This window comes from Dunckerocampus dactyliophorus, chromosome 17 (assembly GCF_027744805.1).
Source record: "Dunckerocampus dactyliophorus isolate RoL2022-P2 chromosome 17, RoL_Ddac_1.1, whole genome shotgun sequence".
NCBI lineage: Eukaryota > Metazoa > Chordata > Actinopteri > Syngnathiformes > Syngnathidae > Dunckerocampus > Dunckerocampus dactyliophorus.
The window spans coordinates 20,833,063-20,857,503 of NC_072835.1; the positions used below are offsets into that span (position 1 = coordinate 20,833,063).

The 24,441-nt window shown below is 41.5% G+C and overlaps 1 protein-coding gene across 1 annotated transcript in view; it reads left to right on the forward strand.

Annotated features, from left to right (window-relative positions):
- LOC129169658 (ephrin type-A receptor 5) overlaps positions 1 to 24,441 on the forward strand; it is an 87,182-nt gene that overhangs the window by 40,414 nt on the left and 22,327 nt on the right. Inside the window, exons 5-13 of the mRNA XM_054756241.1 lie at positions 1,405 to 1,743; positions 9,736 to 9,860; positions 10,800 to 10,889; positions 12,876 to 12,945; positions 13,078 to 13,180; positions 21,404 to 21,471; positions 22,020 to 22,145; positions 23,242 to 23,427; positions 23,654 to 23,715. Of these exons, the coding sequence (XP_054612216.1) occupies positions 1,405 to 1,743; positions 9,736 to 9,860; positions 10,800 to 10,889; positions 12,876 to 12,945; positions 13,078 to 13,180; positions 21,404 to 21,471; positions 22,020 to 22,145; positions 23,242 to 23,427; positions 23,654 to 23,715 (1,169 nt within the window). The remainder of the gene's footprint in view (positions 1 to 1,404; positions 1,744 to 9,735; positions 9,861 to 10,799; positions 10,890 to 12,875; positions 12,946 to 13,077; positions 13,181 to 21,403; positions 21,472 to 22,019; positions 22,146 to 23,241; positions 23,428 to 23,653; positions 23,716 to 24,441) is intronic.

The window sequence follows — 24,441 nt, forward strand, 5'->3', positions numbered from 1 at the left end:
AAGAAGAAATGAGGGTGAGACAAAAAAAATAAGTAAGCAATTTATTACAAACAACCATCGAAGTGAAATAAGCTGCTCATCAGCTGACCAAAAGTTTAAGACCACCCCCTTCTAGCACCAAAAATGTGGATTCAATGTCATTTTCTGTCAGGTATTCACACTGTCACAATCTCTTGATGGCAAAGGTAAAAAGCTTTCTCTCTTTGAACGCGGTGGGATTGTTGACCTTCATAAGCAAGGCCTTTCACAGCGCGCCATTACTGCTGAGGTTGGACGCAGTAAGACAGTCATTTTACACTTCTTCTTAGGGTTATGGAACAGAAAAGTAAAGCGGTAGACCCAAAAAAATGTCACTAGCCCTGAGCTGGAGGATCCGATTGGCTGTCCGTCAAGACACAGGATGATCCTTGGTCCAAGTGAAGGTTGTTACTGGTACCGAATACAGTCCAAAAAGGTCTCATCTCCTTCAACGCCACAAAATTGCCCGTTGGGAATTTGCACGAGAGCACCAAACATGGGACATTGAAAGGTGGAAGAAAGTTGTATTCTCTGATGAAAAAAAAATGTAACCTTGACGGACCTGATGGCTTCCAACATTACTGGCATTACCTGAGATGTTTGATGAGGTGGCGCCACCATGGTCTAGGGTGCTTTTTCCTTCAATGGAACAATGGTGCTTCAAGTTGTGCAGGGGCGTCAAAAGGCGGGTGGCTATGTGGCGATGTTGCAGGGGGCATCCCTCAGATTGAGGGCCCTCGTCTGTGTGGTAATGACTCGCTTTTTCAACAGGACAACACTGCAGCACAATGCCCGCCTGACAAAGGGCTTCTTCCACAGGAATAAACTCGCTCTTTTGGACCATCCTGCGTGTTCCCCTGATCTCAGTTCAATTGAGAATATTTGGGGATGGATGGCAAGGGAAGTTTACAAAAACTGACATCATTTTCCAGACAGCGGATGCCCTCTGTGAAGCCATCTTCACCACCTGGAGCAACAGTCCCACGAGCCTCCTGGAAACACTGGCATCAAGCATGCCCAAACACAGTTTTGAGTTGATTAACAAGAATGGCACAGCTACTCATTACTGTTTTTTTTGTTTGTTTGTTTGTTTGTTTTTAATTTTAGTGGTGTTTCACGTTTTTTTTTTAGCCATGGTCTTAAAATTTTGATCAACTTTTGATGAACAGCCTAGTTCACTTTAATGTCTGTTTGCCATAAACCGCTCACTCAGAAATGTTTTTGCCTTCCTCCCATTTCTTCTTTTTACATTTTGAAGCTCTTCTTAGAACTTCCTTAAGATCCAACAGTGCAAAATGTAAATTCTTGCAATTTTTAAACTGGTCTTCAAATCAGGAGTGTGTAGTGTGGACAGGTCATGTAACTTTTCTTTTTACTGACTCTCAGGACCTCCTTCTGCTCCTCGGAACGCAATCTCCAACGTCAACGAGACCAGCGTCTTTCTGGAGTGGTCCGTTCCCATGGAGACAGGCGGCAGGAAGGATGTCGGTTACAACGTCCTGTGCAGACGAGTCTTGCCGGACGGGAGGGGCTTGGAAGAGTGCGGCCCCAACGTCCGCTTTCTCCCGCGCCACGTGGGCCTGTCCAACACCTCTGTGATGGTGGCCGACCTGCAGTCCCACACAAACTACAGCTTCCTGCTGGAGGCCATCAACGGCGTGTCGGAGCTGGCCAAAGACCGCACTAAGCAGTACGTGTCACTCAATGTGACCACCAATCAGGCTGGTATGCGCTCCTTTTTATTCCCTTGTATCTTCCCTGTAACATTTGGGACCCTTTCAAACTCCTGGTATGAATACGTAGCAAACACCAGATGATGATATGACAGTATACTTAAACAAATCTGTCGCTGTATTTACTTCCAGTCAACGCTGAATTCTTGCAGTGACTCTTTTTCTACTCTGGGAAGCAACCGACAGTCTCTGAAAGTCTCCATATTTATGATGATGTGTGGTCAGGATGCTCAACGATGATGAATTATGTTATGTGTGATGGAAAGTTGTTGTGGACTTAATTGCTGACAACAGCAAGTAGCATTCAGCAAATCAGCAATGCCATATTTAACCATAAAAGATTACGTTAAAGCTGGACAATGGGCCTCCCTCCAGTTGTAAAATATGAGGAGTTGTTGGAGTTTTGTGCAAACAAGCGATTTATGCTTGTATATTAAATTTTTATTTGCTTGTAATGAAATAGCTAGCATGGCACATGATGAAATATGCATACGATGTTTGTGTCGCTCCCTGGGGAGGAATTGATAAAGAGTTGTAAAGGAGCTTCCATGTTCCTGCTTCTTGACAGATGGTCTGCATGCCATCGTAGAATAGGAGGAAGTAGTTAGAGGATGGGTGTGGACGACATACGTAGATGGTCAGTCCGACAGATGGTGGTCTGACAGTCAAGAGGGCTGACGGACCATTAGCCCTGCTGTCACTGTGACTGTCAGCAGACTGAGTGGATTACACCACACTGCAGAACTCGCGTTGGAGTTGTAGCGGGATTAGAGTTAACCAGTCACTGGACCAATTGGAGATTAGGGATTACGTCAGATTACACATGACAGGCAAAGTCTCTGCTTCTTGGCACTGGGTGGAACGGCACTGTAACACTGTTGAAGTCAACTACATTTTCGTCCAATGAAAAATGAACTTGTTGTATTGTATGGTGATACTTTTAGCAGTTGAGAATGGGGTGTCCCAATCTGATATTGATATTGGATATCGGCAAAAAAATGAGTAGCGGATTATATGAGCCTGCATCTCATATCATATCAGCACTCCGATACAAGCAGTCCCTTCCAGGCTCCGCTCCAGCACTTCTATCTGGATGGAATGCACATGATCACAGCATCTGCGTGTGGCAAGTGCTAGTCCAAAAGAGACGTCGCAGTCGAGTGCAAAGCCCACCATGCACAAGTCCCCTCAAGGTGGCACAGAACCGGGAAAGTTCAACATGACCACAAAAATAGCATGAGGATCCTCGTATGACAATGAAGACAAACAAATCTCTGGTCGACCCAAACAACCAACGCTGTCCAAAACGTCCGCAAAGCGTGTGAGGATGAGTTTTTTTCATACCTAGCGTTACTGACTATTGTTCTGTGAGTAATATCAATTGATTACCGTAAATTGTAAGCCGCACCCACCAAACTTAAACAGAATTTTTTTTTTTTTTTTTACACATATAGGCCGCACTTTTCTGTAGGCGTCCACTTTGCAATCCTGCCTACTCTCGGTGTTCCCAGCATCACTCATTGGCTCCAATGGGTGAGACGTGAGACATGTTTTTTTTGCATCAGAGTTTAACAGCTGCCGCGGCCCAAACAGTCCAAGCAGAAGCTGTAGTAAGGCCAAACTTGATCAAACTTACCTAACATTTGTCCGATCAAAACACAATCATTGCATAAGACTTCAACTACTTCCTGAATCTGCACTCTGAGCATTATGGGAACTGTAGTTCTTTTAGCCATAAATTAGCCACATCATTAGTTTAAGCCGCAGGGTTCAAAGCGTGTGAAAAAAGTAGCGGCTTATCCATCCATCCATCCATCCATCCATTTTCTATCACTCGCAGGGCAGATGCAGACAAACAACCATTCAATTGTGGACAATTTTAGAGTCTCCAGTTAACCTAAAATGCATGGTTTGGGATGTGTGAGGAAACCGGAGAAAACCCACCCGCGCACGGGGAGAACTTGCAAGTAGCGGCTTATCGTTCGGAACTTAGGGTGAGCCTTTTCTAACATTCCACACTACAAAATAGGTAATAAAAGTATGTATGATTCGTGCTGATGTCGGATAAGATTGATATCGGTTCAATATTGGTGAAAATGTAGTCCAGGGAAGCTGCAAAGGCACGACTGTTCCGGTCCCCTGTGTAGATCTGTAATGTTATGTACTTAATCCGTGATTTCCCGTCATCTTAAAGCTGATGTTTGGTCGCGTTCACATTCGATGGTAAGTTTTTTACTTGTAAGTGTATGAACCGCTCGTTTGGTGTGCACCAGTGTTACCAGTGGATGGTGGCCTTCATGCTTGACAGGTTTGGTTAAATCGAATGTGCCTGCAATTGCTCTAACAGTGTAGTTAGTGTGGTCAAGTGTAAACCCAGCCTTGGGTTGGATTTGGGGCCTGTGGAGGAAACGATGTCGGCTTAGATCAATGGTCCTTGAGAGTTGGAAGGAAATTGGAGGTGTCAAAGAACATGTATAGATTTGACCTTCCCTTTGCTGTTGTGTGCCAGATACCTTTCAAAATGAATGGCTCTGGAAGATAATCCCGAAAAGGAAAAAAACTTTCAGATCAGCACAGCGTTGTGACAAATAGAGAGCTGACCAAATGCTTTTGTTCATTTCTAGAGCCTTCGGTTCCCAATATGGGGTACGCATTAGGGCTGCAACTAACAATTCTTTTCTAAGTCGATTAATCCGAATCTTGGAGTTTCGATTAATCGAGTAATCGGTTAAACCCTACCGGGGTAGTCCGAAGAGTGGCCCGGGGGCCACTTTTAACTTTTTTTTTAAGTTATTATTGGCCCTTGACACATTCTAAAAATACAATTAAACAAGAAAATGTAAAAAAAAAACTAAAAATGGGTAAAAAGAGCAGTGATTTTATAAAAAGAAATATATTTATTTAAATATATTAGGATAATAAATTTGTAATATTAATTAAGGTGTTTGGGGGGAAAAGATGAGATATTTTTTTAACAGTCGTAATATTATGGGAAACAAACAAAACAAAGAATAAAGTTGCAATTTTAAGAAATTTTGGTTGGGTAAAAGTTGTAATGGGTCTGCTTTCATGGATGACTGAAATTAAAGAATATTCACATTTGAGAGGCTGAAATTGGAGTGTATTTACATTTTTAAATCAAAAAAACATTAATGGAATACCAAAATAGTTGTTGATTAATTCCATAATCGATTAATCATTGATTCATTCAATTGTTGCAGCTCTGGGACGCATACCCTCTGGGGTACACAAATTGCCATAGGGCTTAGGTGAATAACAATTAAAAACAGTAGCCTCAAAGCAGCCTACTTTCCATACGGGCTTTCTCCACTCCGATGAACAATTCCTCACCGTTTCAGTCCCATTCAACAATCCCTCGCCTCCCGCGTCGCCTCTGCGTCACATCACAGATGTAATTACGCGATGATGGCTGGGATCAGCCCTGCAAGCATCTGTGCTGCACGTACGACAGTTTTGAGGGTGCAAGAGGAGGCAGAGTCGAGGGCAACGAGCTGACAGGCAGAGGCAGAGCAGATGTGCCCCGTGAAGTGTGGGAAGTGTCATGCTTGATGAGGGGTCAGTGAAATGGGCGGTTTCACTGCGTCCCTGAGTTGAATAATAAAGCTTCGCAACACCTGGAGGTGAAGGGCAGGTGGGACCCTGGGGAGGCGACAAAAGTGCTGAAGATACATGTAGAGCAGCCAAAGTGCAGGTTAAGAATGATGGTGGAGTGTGCGAGAGCATAGGAAGGGTGGAAAGCGCCTGTTCGCACCTCGAGTCTTGTCACATCATTGGCTGTGCTTCATAGTGGGGAAACGCATTGGAAATGCGGTTAACACGTCTGCCCCACAGCCAGGGGGTTCTGGGTTTGAATCTTGAAGCTTGAACCTCTTTGTTTGGAGTTTGCATGTTCTCTCGTGCCTGTGCGGTTCTACTCTGGGTATTGTTAGGTTCATTGAAGGCTGGAGGTGTGAATGTGAATGGTTTGTCTACATGTGCCCTTTTTATTTCTTTTTGGTACAAACGAATTTGAAGGTACAGCAATCCCTCGTTTAGTGTTGCAAAAAAGCCACAAAAAGCCAAAGAAATAGCTCAACAAACATAGAGTCCTACGGGACGTTCCAAACTTTGCTTTGAGCGAATTGAGGCTCATTTATTGTGACCATTTTGGTTGAATTCTGAATTGTACAAACTCAGGAGTATTTGACTTTAGAGTGTCGACTGTGCACACCCAAAAGTGGGTCGTGGGTCTTTACCGGGGCAAAAAAAATGTGCTTCATTTGCAGCGTTTAGCCAACACAGCACAAACAGACAGGAAGTCATCAAGACCCACGCCTGTCTAACTTGCGGTGCGAACAAAACCAGCACAAGTCAACACAGAACCACTGTTGTAGGCAACAGTATGTGCTGAAAAGATGAAATAAAACCAATACGATGCCAGCAGAAATGATACTGAGATGGTTCATGGAACAAGTCAGAGTAAATTGAGATTCTTCATTTTACGTCTTGATGGAATTTTGGATGAAAGTGAACTTTGAGTCGAGCGTGTGACGGCCTGACCCTGTTTTTCTACCATATACATTCAATTCTGGCTTCCACATTCTGAACATTTATCTTCTTTTTGTTTTTATGGATGGCTTGAACACATTGGATAACAATGGTATGAAATAGAGCAGATAGATACGAAGTGAGAAGAGATGAGATCAGCTCTGGTGAAAGCGTGTCCCTTTCTCTCACGCTTTCGTTCAACCGCTGATTATCTTTCCCGCAGCCCAGTTAAAGCGTAATAAAACACAGTTAGATAGTTGAAGGTCTGTATTGATTTTTTTTCTGATGCTTCTGAGAGAAACTGGTCTCTAGAGGGTTTTTGTCTGCACTGTGATGTTGTGAGGTGCTTCACCGTGTTTTCGAAGCTTTCATTGCAAATGTCTTGCAACGTAAGCTTGCTTTGGAAACTTTTTTTTTTATATACCAAAGATTCTGTGCTCATTAGCAGCATGCACAAGAAGTGTGACGGCTTCTTATCTGGTGTATTGCTAAAATGAAAGTGTTGCTGGGGGCCTGTCTATACTCCACTACTTCTCTCACACTTCTATCAAAGCGCTCACTTGTCCTCTCGCACCTCCTCTTCCAACACAGACCGTTATGCCGCTCACTCCCACCGCACGGACACTTCTCCAATTCACTAGTTTTAAAACACTTGTTCCATTGGACGCAAATGCTCATTTGTGGCCATAAAACGTGTTGTCTCACACAATAGGGCAACAAAAAGGTGCGTGTTTACTTGTTTGGGTCACATTTTTTGAACGCAAAACCGACAAGTATGAGTTACATGTGGTTTAAGACAACAGATTATAAAATAAAAATAAAATAAATAAATACAATATTTTATTTAATTTTAATTTTAAAAATATCATAAAAAATAAATAATTACTAAATGTTATTACTAATAATACCTAAAATAAAAATAATTAAAAATACATTTGTTTATATACATTATATATATATAATATACTTTATATACTATGTCTGAAATGTGCATGTTTTACTGTATTTTACTGAAAGAAAGATAAATGGCAGCGCAGGATGATTTTTTGATATTTTTTTAAATATATATTTTTAATATGTTTTTCTTTATTTGTGCAAAAAACATTGCGTGTCAAATGAAGTATATTTATGTACTGTAGTTCTAAATCCTGTGTTTGCACCACAGGGCTTTGGAGTGTGCATGTAGAATTCCATCCACAATGTATGATTAAATGTATCATGGCGCACTGCATCCATTTTTGTAGGATTTAAACCCACTTTTGATGCATTGTTACAAGTTAAGCTGCGGGAAAAAGGAGCCCCACTTTCTCATCATTGCCTCCTAGCCTTCTAGCAGTATTTAAAAAGAAGCTGTGTGTGTGTGTGTGTGTTGGTTTTTGGTTTCAGGCTTTTAAGATGTCGCAGATAACACTTTTGTGCAACCATCTATTCAGGATACAGTTACTGTGTTTGTAGCAATGATTTATTCCCTGTAGAGTTCTGCTGAAACTATTGAAACCTAAACGTCGTTGGGTGTCACACACACACACACACACACACACACACACACACACACATATAAAGTGAAGATGTTGCCAAAGGGAGCATTTTGCCTGGTTAAAAGCCTCTTTATGTGTCGGAGACTGTCCAACTGTCCCTCTGAGAGCTGGGCCAACAGTTCGGGTTACAACAGGATGGCTCAGTGACGGATGCTAACTCACGCGAGCCAGCTCTCTTGACTTGAGAGCTTTTGGAATAAATTACCTCCAAATCCGCGTTTAAAAATGGAAATATTTGCAAATCGAATAGCAACCTGAGAGTAGAAAGTTCTGCACTGCGAGATATTGCAGCACTTTAAATCCACAAGTGTCACTGTTAGGGTTACAGAGATACACCGTAAATGGGAAAAACACATGTACCTTTGTAGATTAGCCTGTAACAAAAACATCATAGTTAAAGTCAGAGTCCAAACTAAATGTTATGTAAATTGAGTTGGATTTCTATCTTGTACTGTGCATCTGTCAGCATGGATGCTTCACAAAAAGTATTACTGTCTATAAGCCGCAAGTGTCCACAGAAATATGTTTCCAAACAGTGCCGAACAGTGCATGTAATACGGCAGGTTAAACAGTAGCTAACCAGAAAGTCATTCATGGCTGTCATCTTCCTCCTGCGTCTTCTTCAGTGTTGGAATTGAAGAGCCTCATAATTCCTTCGTCACAAGCATTGTCAGTCTCTCTCTCTCGCTCTTTCGTTAACGCTGTCAGTGTCACTTTCGTGTCGAGGCAAATTAGCCCTTGAGCTTGCGCTGCCTGTCCTTTCCATCATTTTTTGGCACGGCTCCACACTGTCAGGATCCACCGGCAGACTTGAGCAAAAGTTGCTCGATCGATCGCCTTTAACTTGGAAGAATCTGCATCATGCGCATGTGTGTTTTTCGTGACGAGGGTGTGTGCGTGAAGCGCAAAATGACTGTTCTGACAGAAACAAGATGTTGCGAGATTAGAACGCGACCATGAATTAGCTGCGTCGCTGTACAGTCGTCCCTCGTTTATTGCGGTTAATCGGTTCCAGACCCGACCACGATCAATTAATTTTTGCAATATAGGATTCAATGTTAATAAATGGAATATTATTGTAATTAGAGCACAGAAAACCTGTTTATGACTTTCTAAGTACGTTTCTTAACATTACCACTTAAAATGGGGTGGGTTCAAACAAAAGGAGCTATCGTCTAAGACCCCACTGTTCCGAAACTTCTAAAGAATCAGGATCAGCTTTATTGGCTAAGTATGCTTACGCAAACAAGGAATTTGACTTTGGTTAAATGGCACAGTAAAGGCCACAGTATGTATATATTGTTGTCATCTGAGTTGAACCATTCCAAACTCCCCAGAATCATATATGGTACAGTCCAAAGTCTAACCAGGATCCTGTTCAGATAGCGGATACACACTGTACTGTAGGTAAAATATTGTTTTTAAGAAGCAACTTTATATTTGATTTACTCTTCTTTGTTGAGCGTTTTAGCTTTTGCTGGCTGTTTAGTCGTCGTGTTTTACTGTGCTTCTCTGTATTGCTTCCAAACAATTGAGCCCCTCGAAACACAGCACCAGATTGACAGAGTCATGGTTCAACTTGTGGTCTTGTCTGCCAACATTGAGTGAATAGCTGAAGGTTTAACTGGATGGTTTAATTAGGCGCTGGTGGCTCTCAATGCCAAAAATGTAGCTGAAGCTGCCTTGGCCTAGAATATCAGCTCATTGGCTGGAAGAGCTCTGTGGGATGAAAACAATCAAGCATCCCCAAAGGAGCTTGAATAGGAAGCGATGGGGAACGCATGATGGACGAGTACTGCCATGAAACATCTTTCAAAGCAACTTTGTCACCAGTTTTTAGTAAGACGCTGATGTTGAATGATGGTATTCATGCTGTTTGTGTGTTTGTGCGTGTGCAGCACCTTCCCCCGTGAGTGTGGTGAGAAAGGGTCATGCCGGGAAGAGCAGCATCGCGCTTTCATGGGCAGAACCGGACCGACCGAACGGCATCATCCTGGAATATGAGATCAAGTATTTTGAGAAGGTAATGCTAAGCTAACACTCAGAAATACGCAGTGCACTCGAACACCTTATCAGCACAGGGCGCACAGTGTGAGGAATAATGGAGACAGATCCAGAGTTGTTCATCGTTCTGTGCACGTTCTATGAATAAATGAACACACACACATGATAGAGATGATTAAAGGATTCTTTGGACGGAATCTACCTATAGTGTCCCACTCTGAGTCACCAGTTCGTGGATACTTCCTGTGGGCACCCGATTCCATGGACTGCTTCGTTTAAACTAGTTAGTTTAAGGCCGAGAAATATTTCTGCCAATAATTTTTGTTGAAAACTGGATCTTATAAAAACTGGGGCATAGAAAAACCGAGGTACCACTGTAGCTCTGGACCGAGCCGTAAGGTAAACACTCTGCACATGCACAGCACAATCTTCCACTGCCATAATTTGCACAATAACTTGTTAAAGTGATGATGTAAGCATACATTATTTGCTGCATCGTGTCGGCTGTGTAGTGCCATCGCTTTGCAGACATTTTCAGGCAACTTACTCACACAAAGCTCTTCCTTTTAAGGTGGACGTTGTTAAAGAGAGCAATTTGATGCTTGGGCTCAGATCATTGCTCCTGTGCACTTCCTCTTTTTCTCCTTTTCATCCTTGTAAGCATTCTTTTCTGGGAAGGTCACAATAAAGGTATACCGGAGAGAAGGGGGGGGGAGAGAAGCGAGGTTTGTGGTCAGTGGTTAGCTAATGGTTTCTGGCTAATGGAGTGGGCATTTAGCCTTGTTTAAACCTGATGAGGTTACAGCTGGGAAACTGATCCTTACACACGAGCAGAAGACACACACTCAGATCCAGCTCTCGCGATGCAGGGGAAAAAAAAGAAAAAAGAACAAGATGCATTTGTGTGGAAAGAAATGTGCGCGAATAAGAGTATCACCTTCTCTTTGTCTCGCAACAGGAGCAGGACTCCAGCTACACCATCATCAAATCCAGGGAGACGGAGATGGTGGTGGAAGGCCTGAAGCCATCTTCAGTCTACATCTTTCAGGTCCAGCACACAATCCATAAGGACATTGATTCATGATAATGAGATGACAAGAAAAAGACAAATCTGGCAATATATGCAAAGATGCAGCTTATTCAAAGTGATGTATAACTCAGACGGTCCCTGCCGGAGCAGTATGTGTGAAATATATCCGGAAATAATAACATTTTATTGGACGCTTTTAGAGTGAAAAATCCCAAAACGATGTTCTTCACCATCATTTGTTCATGTTTCAAAGTAATTGTCAACAGAATAACCCGGATAACAGGCTCCTGCAGTAAACTGCACTGTAAGAGTGCGTCAATACTTTATTACTTTAGACAGGGGTATCCAAGGTGCGGCCCGGGGACCATTGTCGGCCCGCAGCTTGTTTTTATTGGCCCTCGGCATGTTCTAAAAATAAATTCATTATTAATGAAATATATTATTAGATATGACACTAATTTGCGTTGTCACTTATCACACAAAGCTAAGATATGGATGTTTTGTTTAGCCGTCCTAGCATGTACTGCACTACACTGGACTGCTTTTAGTATCTTCAATGCACGAAATGTATCAAAGTGGCCTCCCGCATCTTTCAATTTGTCTGTGTGAAGCCCTTGGTGGAAAAAATGTGTAGACCCCTAACCTCGACATGGTCAAAGTACATGTACTGTACTTTTGGGTGTTTTATAGTACTAGTTCATTGTTCATAATGTACTGTTCAGCCAATATTTTATTCGTTTACATTCTGTTCAGTGAAAACCATTCTATTCTAGAGCCCTGGCGGAATTGGCCAATGAAAACGGAATCTCCTGTTAAATACGCAATCTCGCGTGAATTGATATAATGTGAATGAAATGCTGGCATTGTGAGGAGAAGGAACATTCGTGTGGGGAAGTATTACCCCGGCGGACCGCAAAACACCCGAAAAGGTTGTCGAACTTCAAAACTCCTTTCTTACGGCGCTTGAATTGAAGCTTGCTGGATCAGCTTAGTTTAGCAGAGCATGCTAGTGCGGCTGTGTGTGTGCAACTCGGGCTGTATGAGTGTGTTTACATCGTGTAAGACGTATTTACGTATTTATACCTTTTTGTAATCCTGAACGCCCGATCCCAACAACGTATTTATACGTCTTTTACGTTTTTTTGCATGAGACGCAATGCATTTCACTTCAGGGAAATTTTAAGCCATAAAAATGGCCACAAGGTGGCAGAAGTGCATTTGATGAGAGCTCAGAAGGGCTCATGTAAACGGAAAAATCAGTGGGAGAGCGTGGACAAGTGTTATTTTGATGTAAAACAACCCCTTTTTTGTGTTTATGTTGGTATAGTTGTTTAGATATTTGAGCTGTCACAAAGGCAAAATATATTTGTGTCAAAGTGAAAGTTATGCTTGAAAAGTATCTTTTCACAAAAAGCTGGTTTCCTCCCTTTTTTAGTCAGGAACTGATATTTTCCTGAAACTTACCTATGTTCTACTGCTGATTACTGAAGAATGGAAATATGTAGAAACAAAGTTTTTTTTTTCTGTTGAAAGACGGGAGCTTAGTCTTTCTTTTGGTAGGTTCCATGTTTATACAGCCATAGAACACAATTTACTGTGTGCCTTGAAAGATCAGTCAAAATCGTCTAAAACGGACAGCACTGATGGGGTTGTGATTTGATTGAATGCGTTAATGTAACCGAGCGTTGTTACGATGCCCACATTGTGTAAGTTCTGAGTGAAATAAAGACGAGAGACACGTTTATTCTTGCACCCGCTCTTCTTAATCGTCAACAGACATTCTTAACACACACAACACACTTCCGGCCTTCAAAATGAGAGCGCTGTTGCCCACGTTCTGTCTAATTGTGTAAACAAAATAACAAAATGAAATATTTACTACTGTTGTTGCTTGGGAAGTACAGTTTTAGGTAATCCAGTTTGGTAGTTCCAGTGAACACAATGATAATCCATCGTATAGTCCAAGCGCTTCAGCAAAAGTTAAACCTGAATTGTGCGTTACAGGTTCGAGCCAGGACATCTGCAGGCTACGGTGCTTTCAGCAGACGTTTTGAATTCCAGACAAGTCCTTACTGTGAGTTCGCAGCGAGCAAGAATGGCCATACAAAAACCTCGCACCTGTACTTGACAGCACACTGTTGTTGAAAGCTCATCGTGTGCGTGTGCGTGTGGATTTACTTGTGTTTTTATCTCTTTCCATTGGCAGTGACAGCCACTAGCGAGCGTGCCCAAGCTTCCATTGTAGCCGTGGCCATCACGCTGGCGCTGGTCCTACTGGCAGTGGTGGCTGGATTTCTACTCAGCGGACGGTGAGGCAAACAATACAGTTTACGGATTGTGTGAGTCTCCTGTTACAAAGAGCAACGTTAATTGTTACCTACGACAGGAACCACGAACGCTCACAATGCATTCGAACAAGTGCACATCCGCTATCATGAAAATCGATCAATTCATTTATGAATTGCATTTTTGCAATGAGGTTGGATGATCTGGCTCGACGGCAAAAATGCTTGGTTTTGAGTTTAAACGTCCACTGGCTAGTCGGTTGCCTTTTGTTGTGATTCCCTTCAAGTCATTGCATTAGCTCCCATCTGTGGCCTGGCTGACATTGTTATGACAACCTGTGATTGTTGCTGTTTGATGGGTCTGACAGCACACGCAGGCTGCATGTGTGCGGCGCCGTCACACAGGCTTTACTCAGCTGATGCAGACCTCCCATATCCTATTTTGACCTTTAAACAGGCTTCGCTGCTTTAAAGGTCCGCTTTTAGTTCGCATTTTGCCGGTTTCAGTTTGGAGTTCAGCCTCTGTTGCGTAGCGTGACCTGCACCTCCAAAAAATGGAGTATATTATACCCCTGTAGTATATTACAGGGGTATCTCGGTTTTTATTAATTTTTTCTAAAAGCTCAGACGACAACCGAAATGTGCGGAAACCGAAGCCAGACACCCAAAAACATGAACAACCCAATGCAAAATGTTTTGGTCCGAAAACCAAATCATACGAAAACTGGGGCATCGCAAAACCGAGGTTCAGAAGGCGGACAGCTCACCTGCACGAATGCCTTCTCCCACGTTTTCGGATGTACAATTACAATAAAAATCGGTGTTGTAGCTAAAGCTGCAACAATTAATCGATTAATCGATGATTGATCAAGTATCCAGTCACCATGAGGTGTTTGAGTGCACTGCGTAACTCTGTTAGTCTTGACACCAACGTAGTCATGCTGTGTTCAATGCTTAGTTGCTTACCCCATGACAATTTGTGTACCCCTGGGGATATGCATACTACAGGTGCATTGATTAATTGATCGATCAAGGATTAATCGATTATGTAATTAATGTGAATTTTATTAATTAGTTTTTGTATTTAAAAATGTAAATATCCTCTGAATTCAGCCTCTCAAATGTGAATATTTTTTATTTCCTTAGTCATCCATGAAAGCAGACCTTTTTATCTTTATGTTTTATGCAAAACAAGATATTCACACACATCATCTTTGACTTTGGAAAACAGTGATGGAAATGTGTGCCTCTTTTCTCATGTTTCCAAGCAAACCACTAACTGTTTGGTTCATAAGGCTTTGGTCCGTCTAGGGCCTAACCGATTACTCGATGAATCAAAACAACAAGCTTCAGATTAATCGAAAATAGAAGAAAATAATGGTTAGTTGCACCCCTAGTTGTAATGCATTGATTAGTTCCCGCTGCATTAACACTCCCCATCTCTCTTTAATTACCACTGTTGGTTCGCTACAAAGGAAGCTAATGAGCTAAGCAGTCAACGAGACTTGAGGTTGCTCACTGAGTGGACGCAAACATCACAGGCTCAACCCTGATGTGGTGTGTTTGTTGTAGGCCTGCGCCACATCGTGGAAATTCAATTAAAACATGTATTTTTTTTCTTACAACCGGAGCAGGAGTCTGGTTCGCATTGCCAGCAGTAAGTCAAGCCTGTTCCTGGTGAACGTTACCCTCCGCCAAGGCTGACCTTTGTCACCGATTTTGTTCATAATTTTCATGGACAGAATTTCTAGGCTTTGAAGGAGTCCAGTTTGGTGGCCTTAGGATCTCGTGTCTGCTATTCGCAGACGATGCGGTCCTGATGGCCTCACCGGGCTGTGACCTTCAGTGCTTACTGAGTGCGAAGCTTCCAAGGCCATGGTTCTCAGTGGGAAAAGGGTGGATTGCTCCCTCCGGGTTGGGAATGAGGTTCTGCCCCAGGTGGAGGAGTTCAAGTACCTCGAGGTCTTGGTCGCGAGTGAGGGAAGGTTGGAGCGTGAGGTCAATAGGAGGATCGGCGCAGCCTCTGCAGTAATGCGGTCGCTGTACCGGACCATCGTGGTGAAGAGAGAGCTGAGCCGAAAGGCAAAGCTCTCAATTTACCGGTTGATCTATGTTCCCACCCCCACCATCAGGACCACATGAGCTTTGAGTCGTGACCGAAAGTCGTGTCCGTGACCTGACATCCGGGAGGGCCTCAGAGTAGAGTCGCTGCTCCTTCACATCGAGAGGAGCCAGTTGAGGTGGCTCGGGCTTCTAGTCTGGATGCCTCCCGGACGCCTCCCTGGTGAGGTGTTCCGGGCATGCCCAGCCGGGAGAGGCCCCAGGGCAGACCGAGGACACGCTGGAGGGATTATGTCTCACAGCTGGCCTGGGAACGCCTTGGTGTCCTCCCGGTGGAGCTGGAGGAGGTGGCCAGGGACCGGGAAGTCTGGGCTTCTCTACTGAGACTGCTGCCCCCGCGACCCGGACCCAGATAAGTGGAAGAAAATGGATGAATGGACATTTTGTTAAAGTGAAAGAATTGGAAAAATTGCGCAAAAGGAACAATATAATGGGGAAAAATCACAATATATTAGCCTTTTTTAAAAAAAAGTAAAAAATACATACAAATCTCACACTGCATACTTTGATTTTTCAAGTTTGCCTTGTGCTCATAAAATGTCCTCAAGGTTAGCAGGTCTGCTGATTAGACCCGAGTCGGCGATTCACATCAGCGTTAAACCTATGTTGTTTATATAAAAGGTCAGTAAAGAGCGTCCGCAGTGCAGCCGATGCATCCATCAGCATCGCAGCTACGGAACAACCTGCAGCCCTCAGCCGCATCCGCAGTGGAGGTCAAGTAGAGCAGCTGCTGTGGTCACAGTGTTTTACTGTCAGGGCTCAGCTTCATGAATATCATTGCACCTTCTTCTATGTGGATTATGCTGAGCCTTGCTGTTTTCCTGCAGTGCATCGTACCTGTCTGAGGAAGTAGCCAACGCACCAATTAGAAATGGGCATCATAAAGTCATTCATCAACTTACGGTCAACCTCTAATGTTCCTGTCATTGCTGTGCACAAGCACTTTCTAGGAACAACTTGGAGAGGACGCGATTAAATCATGCCCCTAAAATATCAACGCAACACTTTTGTTTTTGAGCTGAACTTAAAGATCAAAAACGTCTTTGTTCAGAAAGGCCTATGTCTCGCATACATTGTTCACAAATGTGTGTAAATCGCCGTTAGTGAGGATTCATCATTCATAGTGCATCCAGTTCTGCTGATTTAGAGAGCGTGATTATTGCACAGGTGTGCCTCAGGCTGGCCACAATAAAAGGCCATCCCAAAATGTGTGCTTTAATTGTTTTTAAAACCTTTGGCTTGCGCATTGAAACAAAAAAAATATTGTAAAAAAATGAATCTAGACCATTAAATGTGTTCACATTGAAATAACAATACATTAACAGTCAGTATGGCAGATTACCGATGTTATTTGAACTGGATCGATATCATTTGCGGGTGTAGCGGTGATCTGGGACAAAAAAAGCATAAAGGAGGATGTGTATGTTTAGTGCACAAAGATGCCAATGTGCGGGGGAGGGTACAAATGGAGCCCGGCCAAAAAATAGAAATTTGGGGCACGCAACCCCCCCGACGTCCACTGTATGCCCCCCAGGCCAACCCACGCATTGACATAGAAACACGGTGCACATGTGTAGCCACACTTATGTGCAGTCATGCGTGTCTGCATAAGTCAACGTGTGCATGCACGCGCATACAGGAAGTCGGAAGGCCAAGTGGGCCACCTCTTGACTCAACAGCTCTGGAAAGCTAGACACCCCCCGGCGCATGACGTGCATGAAAGACACACACACATGTCAAATATCCAAATACTGTGGTTGGGGGATGGTTCAACAGCAACTACAAAAAATATCTACAGTCACACTTCACAATAAGGTACACAAAAATACAGTAATTACTGAGGAACTAATGAAGAACTATAAATTTTGAGTAGCTGCTGAGGAACTAATGAAGAACTAATGACTTAGGCACATAAATGTAGAGTTGTTACTGAGGAACTAATGAAGAACTATAAATTTATAGTAGTTACTGAGGAACTAATGAAGAACTAATGAGGAACTAATGACTAAGGCACATAAATGTAGAGTTGTTACTGAGGAACTAATGAAGAACTATAAATTTATAGTAGTTACTGAGGAACTAATGAAGAACTAATGAGGAACTAATGACTAAGGCACATAAATGTAGAGTAGTTACTGAGGAACGAATGAAGAACTATACATTTAGAGTAATTACTGAGGGACTAATGACGAACTAATGAGGAACTAATAACTAAGGCACAAATGTAGAGTAGTTATTGAGGAACCAATGAAGAAGTATACATTTTGAGTAGTTACTGACGAACTAGGAGGAACTAATGAGTAGTGGTAAGGATTAGGTAGGTTCATTCCTCATTAACTACTACAATTTTGTGTACCTTGTACATTGTAGTGTTACCAAATCTACATATGATATACCAGGGGTGTGCAAACTTTTTTTTCCCAAATTTTTTGTTTATTTTTTTTTTATTTTTTATTTTTTTTACTTTACAAATATTTCAACCTTCTTCTTAAATAGTTTTTTTAAATCTTATTTTCGGATTGATTGATTTTATTGCTATGATTTTATTCCCATAATAGTTTGACGTTATTCCCATAATATTAAAACGTTTTTCTGCAACTCAATTTTCCAAAAAATATTTAGTTTTGTTTGTTTCTCATAATATTACGACTTTTAAAAAATAACATGTATTTTTGCATGCTACTAAACTCTAAGCTGCTGCTCTATTGTGGGTTTATTCTCGTAAAAAAGTGACTTTTTTCCTCGTTGGAATATCAAGAGATCAAGATCAAGAGAGTTTTATTGTCATGTGCATGGTAAAACAGCAGTTATACCATGCAATGAAAATCTTATTCTGTTCATTCTCCCACGAAAAGAAAGAAAAACACAAGAAAGAATAAGAACATAAGAAACATAAACACATATACATAAATACCAAGAAATTAAGCAACAACAACAGAAGAGACATTAATACAAGTAAATAATACAAATAAATAAATAAATAAATAAAGTGCTATGAGTGTGTGTTGCGTGTGGCGTGTCTGAGTGCTTCATTGAGAAGCCTGATGGCCTGTGGGTAAAAGCTGTTTGCCAGCCTTGTGGTCCTGGACTTCAAACTCCTGTAGCGTCTGCCTGACGGTAGGAGTGTGAATAATGAGTGTTGTGGATGTGTGCTGTCCTTGATGAGGTTGTGTGTTCTGCGTAGGACTCTAGATGTATAAATGTCTTGCAGTGAGGGGAGGGCTGCCCCAACAATGTTCTGTGAGGTCTTGATCACCCGCTGGAGTGCCTTCCTATCACGTGTTGTACAGTTACCGTACCAAACAGTGATGGAGGCGGTAAGGACACTTTCGATGGTGCATCTGTAGAAGCAACTCAGGATTGTGGTGGACATGCCAAATTTCCTCAGTCTTCTCAGGAAGTACAGTCTCCTTTGGGACTTCTTCAGAATTTGTTGGGTGTTGTGAGACCAGGTGAGGTCCTCGCTGATGTGTGTGCCAAGGAACTTGAAGGTTTTCACCCTCTCCACCTCAGTCTCATCAATAAACAGGGGTGTATGTGGCTCCTTTTCCCTTGTTCTTGGGTCGATGATCATCTCTTTAGTCTTATCTGTATTGAGAAGGAGATTGTTATCACGACACCAAGCTATGAGGTCCGCCACCTCTCTTCTGTATGATGTTTCAACACCACCAGTGAATATGACTTTATTCTCGTGAAATTACAGCTGTTTGTCCATTTCTGATGGGTTTTTTTAATTTCAAGTTTCTTCTTGTGAGTTTCTTATTTATTCTTATCATTTTATTGCCATATTTTGACTTTATACCTTTTCCAAACATGACATCATTGTTTTTTTTGTTTTGTTTCGCATAATATTGCAAATTGCAACCTTTTAATTTCTTTTCAACGTCAACTTTGTGCTACTAAAATGTCATTATATTCGAAAAATTCCAATCTTTTTTTCTCCTAATATTTTGACTTTATCTTGTAAACTTCTATTATTGCAGTTTTTGTTCCCGCATGCCAATAAAAAGACATCCGTGGGCACAAATGGCCCCCGGGCCGCACTTTGGAGATCCCTGCAACATAGTGTACTAACTATAAATGCTGTTCTAGCCTTGCAACACACAAGTGGATGAGAATACAATTAGTAGAGGACAAGTGGTAGAGAAAGTGACTGGAAGTGTCCAAAAATAAAAAAGAAGCATTTTGTGTTATGTTGACACTTTTGTTGGCACAGTACATGTTGTGTTTTTCTAATGAGATACAGTTATACAGTAATTGCTTCTGGATCACTTAAATGATCCTACTTAGCTTTAGCTCTGCGCCAAACTGCATGTTTGTGTATGTGCGCACATTGGATCAAGTACAAAATCAATCCTGCTGTTTAATCTGGATTATCTGATTGTCTCTGATGGCTCGGATGTGTAAATATTGGCATACAGGAACTGTGTGGACACACACACATGTGGACACACACAAGGGGATTTTTGGATACACGGAAAACATGAAGATTAAAGTCATTTGCTTACAAAAGGGTTGTCCAAAGTGTGGCCTGGGGGCCGTTTGTGGAGGGGCCTTTTTTTCCATTGGCAACAACAACAGCAGAAATGGAAAAAAGAAATGGCAGTAATTATACAAGAATAAAGTCAAAATATTAAGAGAAACAAAGAAAACTAAATAAACTTATAATTTTTGGAAAATTAGGTTGGGGAAAAAGTTATAATATTATGGGAATAAATTGAAAATATCTTGGGAATAAAGTCATAATATTATGAGAAGAAAATGTACAAGAAGAAAGTTGAAATAGATGGAATATTGGGAGAAAAAAAACAAACAGAAATGGGGATAAAATGGCTGTAATTTTACAAGAATAAAGTCAAAATATTCGGAGAAAAAAGTTGCAATTTTAAAAGAATAAACCCGTAATATTATGACGTAAAATAATGTAATTTTTGTAGCATAGTGTTGAAATATTAAAGGAAAAAAAGAAGTCGGAATATTATGAGAAACTAAATAAATTATAATTTTTGGAAAATTAGGTTGGGGAAAAAAGTTTAATTAATTAAGTTTAGTTAATATTATGGGATTGAAGTCCTAATATTATAAGAAGAAAAGGTACAAGAAGAAAATTGAAATAGTTGGAATATTGAACAAAAAAAAAAAAAACAGAAATGGGGAGAAAAAAAACTGCAGTAAATTTACGAGAATAAAGCCAAAATATTCAGAAAAAAAGTTGTATTTTAACAAGAAAAAAAGTAGCAATTTTACAAAAATAAACCCATAATATTATCAGGAAAAATAATGTCAATTTACTAGCATAGAGTTAAAACATTAAAGTCGCAATATTACGAGAAACAAAACAATTTAGGCTATAATTTTTGGAAATTTTTTCAGAGGAAAAGAAAGAATATTAAAGCATATTATTGGAGTAAGGTTAAAATATCTTGGGGATGAAGTCAGAATTTTCCGAGAAGAAAATTTACAAGAAGGAAGTTGAAATATTGGGAAAATGGGGGAAAAAAACATGAGAAATTTTACAAGAGTAAAGTCAAAACATGAAGAGAAAAAAGTCATATTTGAACGAGAAATTAGTCACAATTTTTGGAGAATGAACTTGTAATATTATGATCAAAAACAATGTGATTTTAGTAACATAGAGTTCAAATATTACAAAAAATTGTTTTTTTGAAGTCATAATATATATTATGACAAACAAAACAAATAAAGGTGTATGAGTAGAGAATTTACAAAGGTTATTTAAGAAGAACGTTGAAATACGTGGAAAATGAGGCCGCTGAAATGCAGGTTTCTCTTGAAATACGTGTAACTTCGTAGCACATCTGCACGTTGCTTTAGAAAATATCAAAATCGCCCTTGCATTCTTTTGTTTTTCACTGTTTTTCTATGTGGCCCTTGCTGGGAAACGTTTTTTTCTTACCTTAGGAGTCGCCAATCGCATTAAGCATTTTGGCTTCGTTTTTACTCGTGATGCTCTTCTTGACGCAACACCGGCCGGGACTCGAACTCGTGCCGCCTGTCATGGAAGCCAGAAGCATGTACCATTCACCCAATGTTAATTTTTCATTTTAAAAAAATGGGAAAAGCATTATTTTTTGGCTTCTGTCATGGTGATGTGTTGTCTCCTAGGCGCTGTGGCTACAGCAAAGCTAAGCAAGATCCTGAAGAGGAGAAAATGCACTTCCATAACGGCCACAGTAAGTGTGTCTATTCCATTCCTGCTCGCTGAAAAGCATCGCCAAAGGTTTTTTTATTGTGTTTATATCCATAACAAAGAGTTTTTCAGCAAAACAAATTTGAAGAGACACGATGTTGATTGGAGACCAATGATTTTTTTGTGTGGGTGGGTGCATGATTCAAGGGTTCAAACAGTGGCCATGTCTGCATGGGTTAGTTTACCCCTGAAGGCCCGTGTGTGTGTGCGTGTGTGTGTGTGTGTGTGTGTGTGACAGGACAGTCAATGATCCTGAGGGTTTTTCATTGTTGGCATGCTGGCGGAGTCCAACCAGAGCGATCATCATTTATCCGTCTTGACAGCTTCATATATTTGGCAACATTTTGGCACTGTGGTCCTGCTCCCCATCTGTTCCAATTAGGGGCAACTGGGACGGCACTGCCAGTGTGTATTTATCTGTGTGTGTGTTGCTCTCACACACTGGTGCGCACAATGAAAGACAATATTGTCATACACATAACGGGGTCGGAGTCCTTGTAGTTGCATGATGCCATGCATGTGTGTCTGCAGTCAAGTTCCCTGGAGTTCGCACCTACATTGACCCCCTCACATACGAAGACCCTAACCAGGCTGTGCATGAGTTTACCCAAGAGATTGACGTGTCGTTCATCTCCATTGAAAGGATCATTGGAGCAGGTGAGTTACATTTTTTTTTAATTTACTGTATATGCAACATTTTTATAATAATAAATATACAAACATGTACCAATACACGTTTTACATTTTAAAGTTTTCCCATAATGCATTTCGTTTGAGCAAAGCATTTCATAGGAGGACAAGCAGCATAGAAAATGGATGGATGGTGCTGCACTGTTGCCTCTGTACACCAGAGGGAGCCAGAGGAGCCCAGAGGGAGGCAGACGTCATTGCAGTGCCCCAATGAATACGTTGCTCAGACGCAATGCGAGAAAGAGTTGGGATTTTTTTTTCATTTCAAACTTGTATTGGTTCATGTTGGTACATTTCCCAGGTATTCCTTTCGAGTGTTAAGTTGCTGTGTGATGAGTTTAGTGTTCTTAGTAAGATGACAGTGAGTGGGCCTGTTATATTGTTATACTGTTATATATAATGGGCCAATACGAAGCTGGACTATCCGCCAAACTGTTGCTGAAGTCCGGAAGTCTGACGCCTTTCCAACGTTGCTTGGTCGTGTCAAAGAGTCCGAAGAGCAAACTGTCCTCGGGAGAGCTTGGAAGTGTCGCCAATCAGAGCGGGGTGGGCTCGGCGGGAGGTGAACCTGGAGGAGGGCGGGGGGGGAGTAAATTACACAGACGGGAGGCAGGGAACACTGCGGGAGGAGGTGTGGATTCTGAAAGCTCTAGAAAGCTTCCGTGTGTTGCTGCTCTATAGGAGTCCAGAACTCAATACAAAAATGCCCGTAAATGAGTATAATAGGTCCCCTTTAAGAAAAACAAAGTAGCGGCTCATGCACAAATGCCACAAATGAAGTGCAGCATCAGCATTTGCATGTAAAGAATTACACTAAAGCGAGCTTACTGGAGTAGTAATAACGCATCGTGAAAGTGGACTTGAGGGATGAAATACTCCGCAGCAAGAGAGACTGCCAAGAGCGCATGTAGGTGGCTGCAAAAAATAACCCGCTTCTTTCAGGTCTAAAAATGTAACACCATCACAGAACGGCATTATTATGTTCCAGCTTGTTGCACCACCAGATAAGACGTTTGCAGGTCAAGGTGGGCTGCGGTGTGAAGCTGTGTTTGCTCGCCCTCAGGGGAGTTTGGCGAGGTATGCAGCGGCCCGCTAAGACTGCCAGGGAAAAGAGAGATGCAGGTTGCCATCAAGACACTGAAAGCCGGCTACACCGAGCATCAGAGACGGGACTTCCTGTGGGAGGCGTCCATCATGGGCCAGTTTAACCATCCTAACATCATCCGCCTGGAGGGCGTGGTCACCAAGAGTGGGTGTCTTTAAATGATTGATTTGTCTTTGTATTTGTATATATTCTTTAGAACCGGAATAGGAGAAACCGTTCCCAGGATGATGCATTGCAATTGTACGCCATCACACACCACAAAAAGAAACAATATAAATATTGGGGACATGCTAATCCATGATTCATTGTGTTCAACACATCATCATTGCGTCCAAAGGAGCTTTTATATCCTGGATGTTATTTGTTTCAGGCAAACCAGTGATGATCATCACTGAATATATGGAGAATGGATCACTGGATACGTTCCTGAAGGTGAGATGAGGAAGACCACACAGAGTCGATGTGCGGTGAACTGTCAGGGGGGGCGTGAGAGGCAGGGAGGACTTTCAGCGTTAGTGAAGAACTGTCAACATGTACACATTTATGGTACTCAACATGCAATTTCCCTCTTGAATATGCGCGTATGCGTCACACCTCCCATTTTATGGTGTTTTCCTGCTGTCAGTGTGGAGTTCAGTCTGTACAGGACAGATACATGAATGGATATGATCAGTGTCTCAGTCGTATTTTATTTTGGGGGGGCATGATCGAAAGTAACTGAGAGCCGACGCTGTACGTACAGATGATAACTTGTAGCAGGGGTGTCCAAACTTTTTCCAGTGAGGGCCACACGGTGAAAAATGAAAGGATGCAACTTTGCCACTTTGATATTTTTAGTAAAGCAACACATGCACGTATGCTTAGAAGTTGCACATTTTTCATATTTTGTTGTTTTTTTTAAATTTTACAAATAACTGTAATATTCTGACTTTATTCTCATAACGTTAGAATTTTTTCCAAATCTTGATTTTCCCCAAATTACAACTTTATTTTGTTTTGTTTGTTTCTCATAATATTACGACTTTAAAACAAAAAATAACTTTTTTGTTTCATATTTCAACTCTATACTACTAAAATTACATTTTTTCCTCATAATATTAATACTTAATTAATTTAATGTAATTAATTTTGTAATTCATATTTTCTTGCTAGAATACG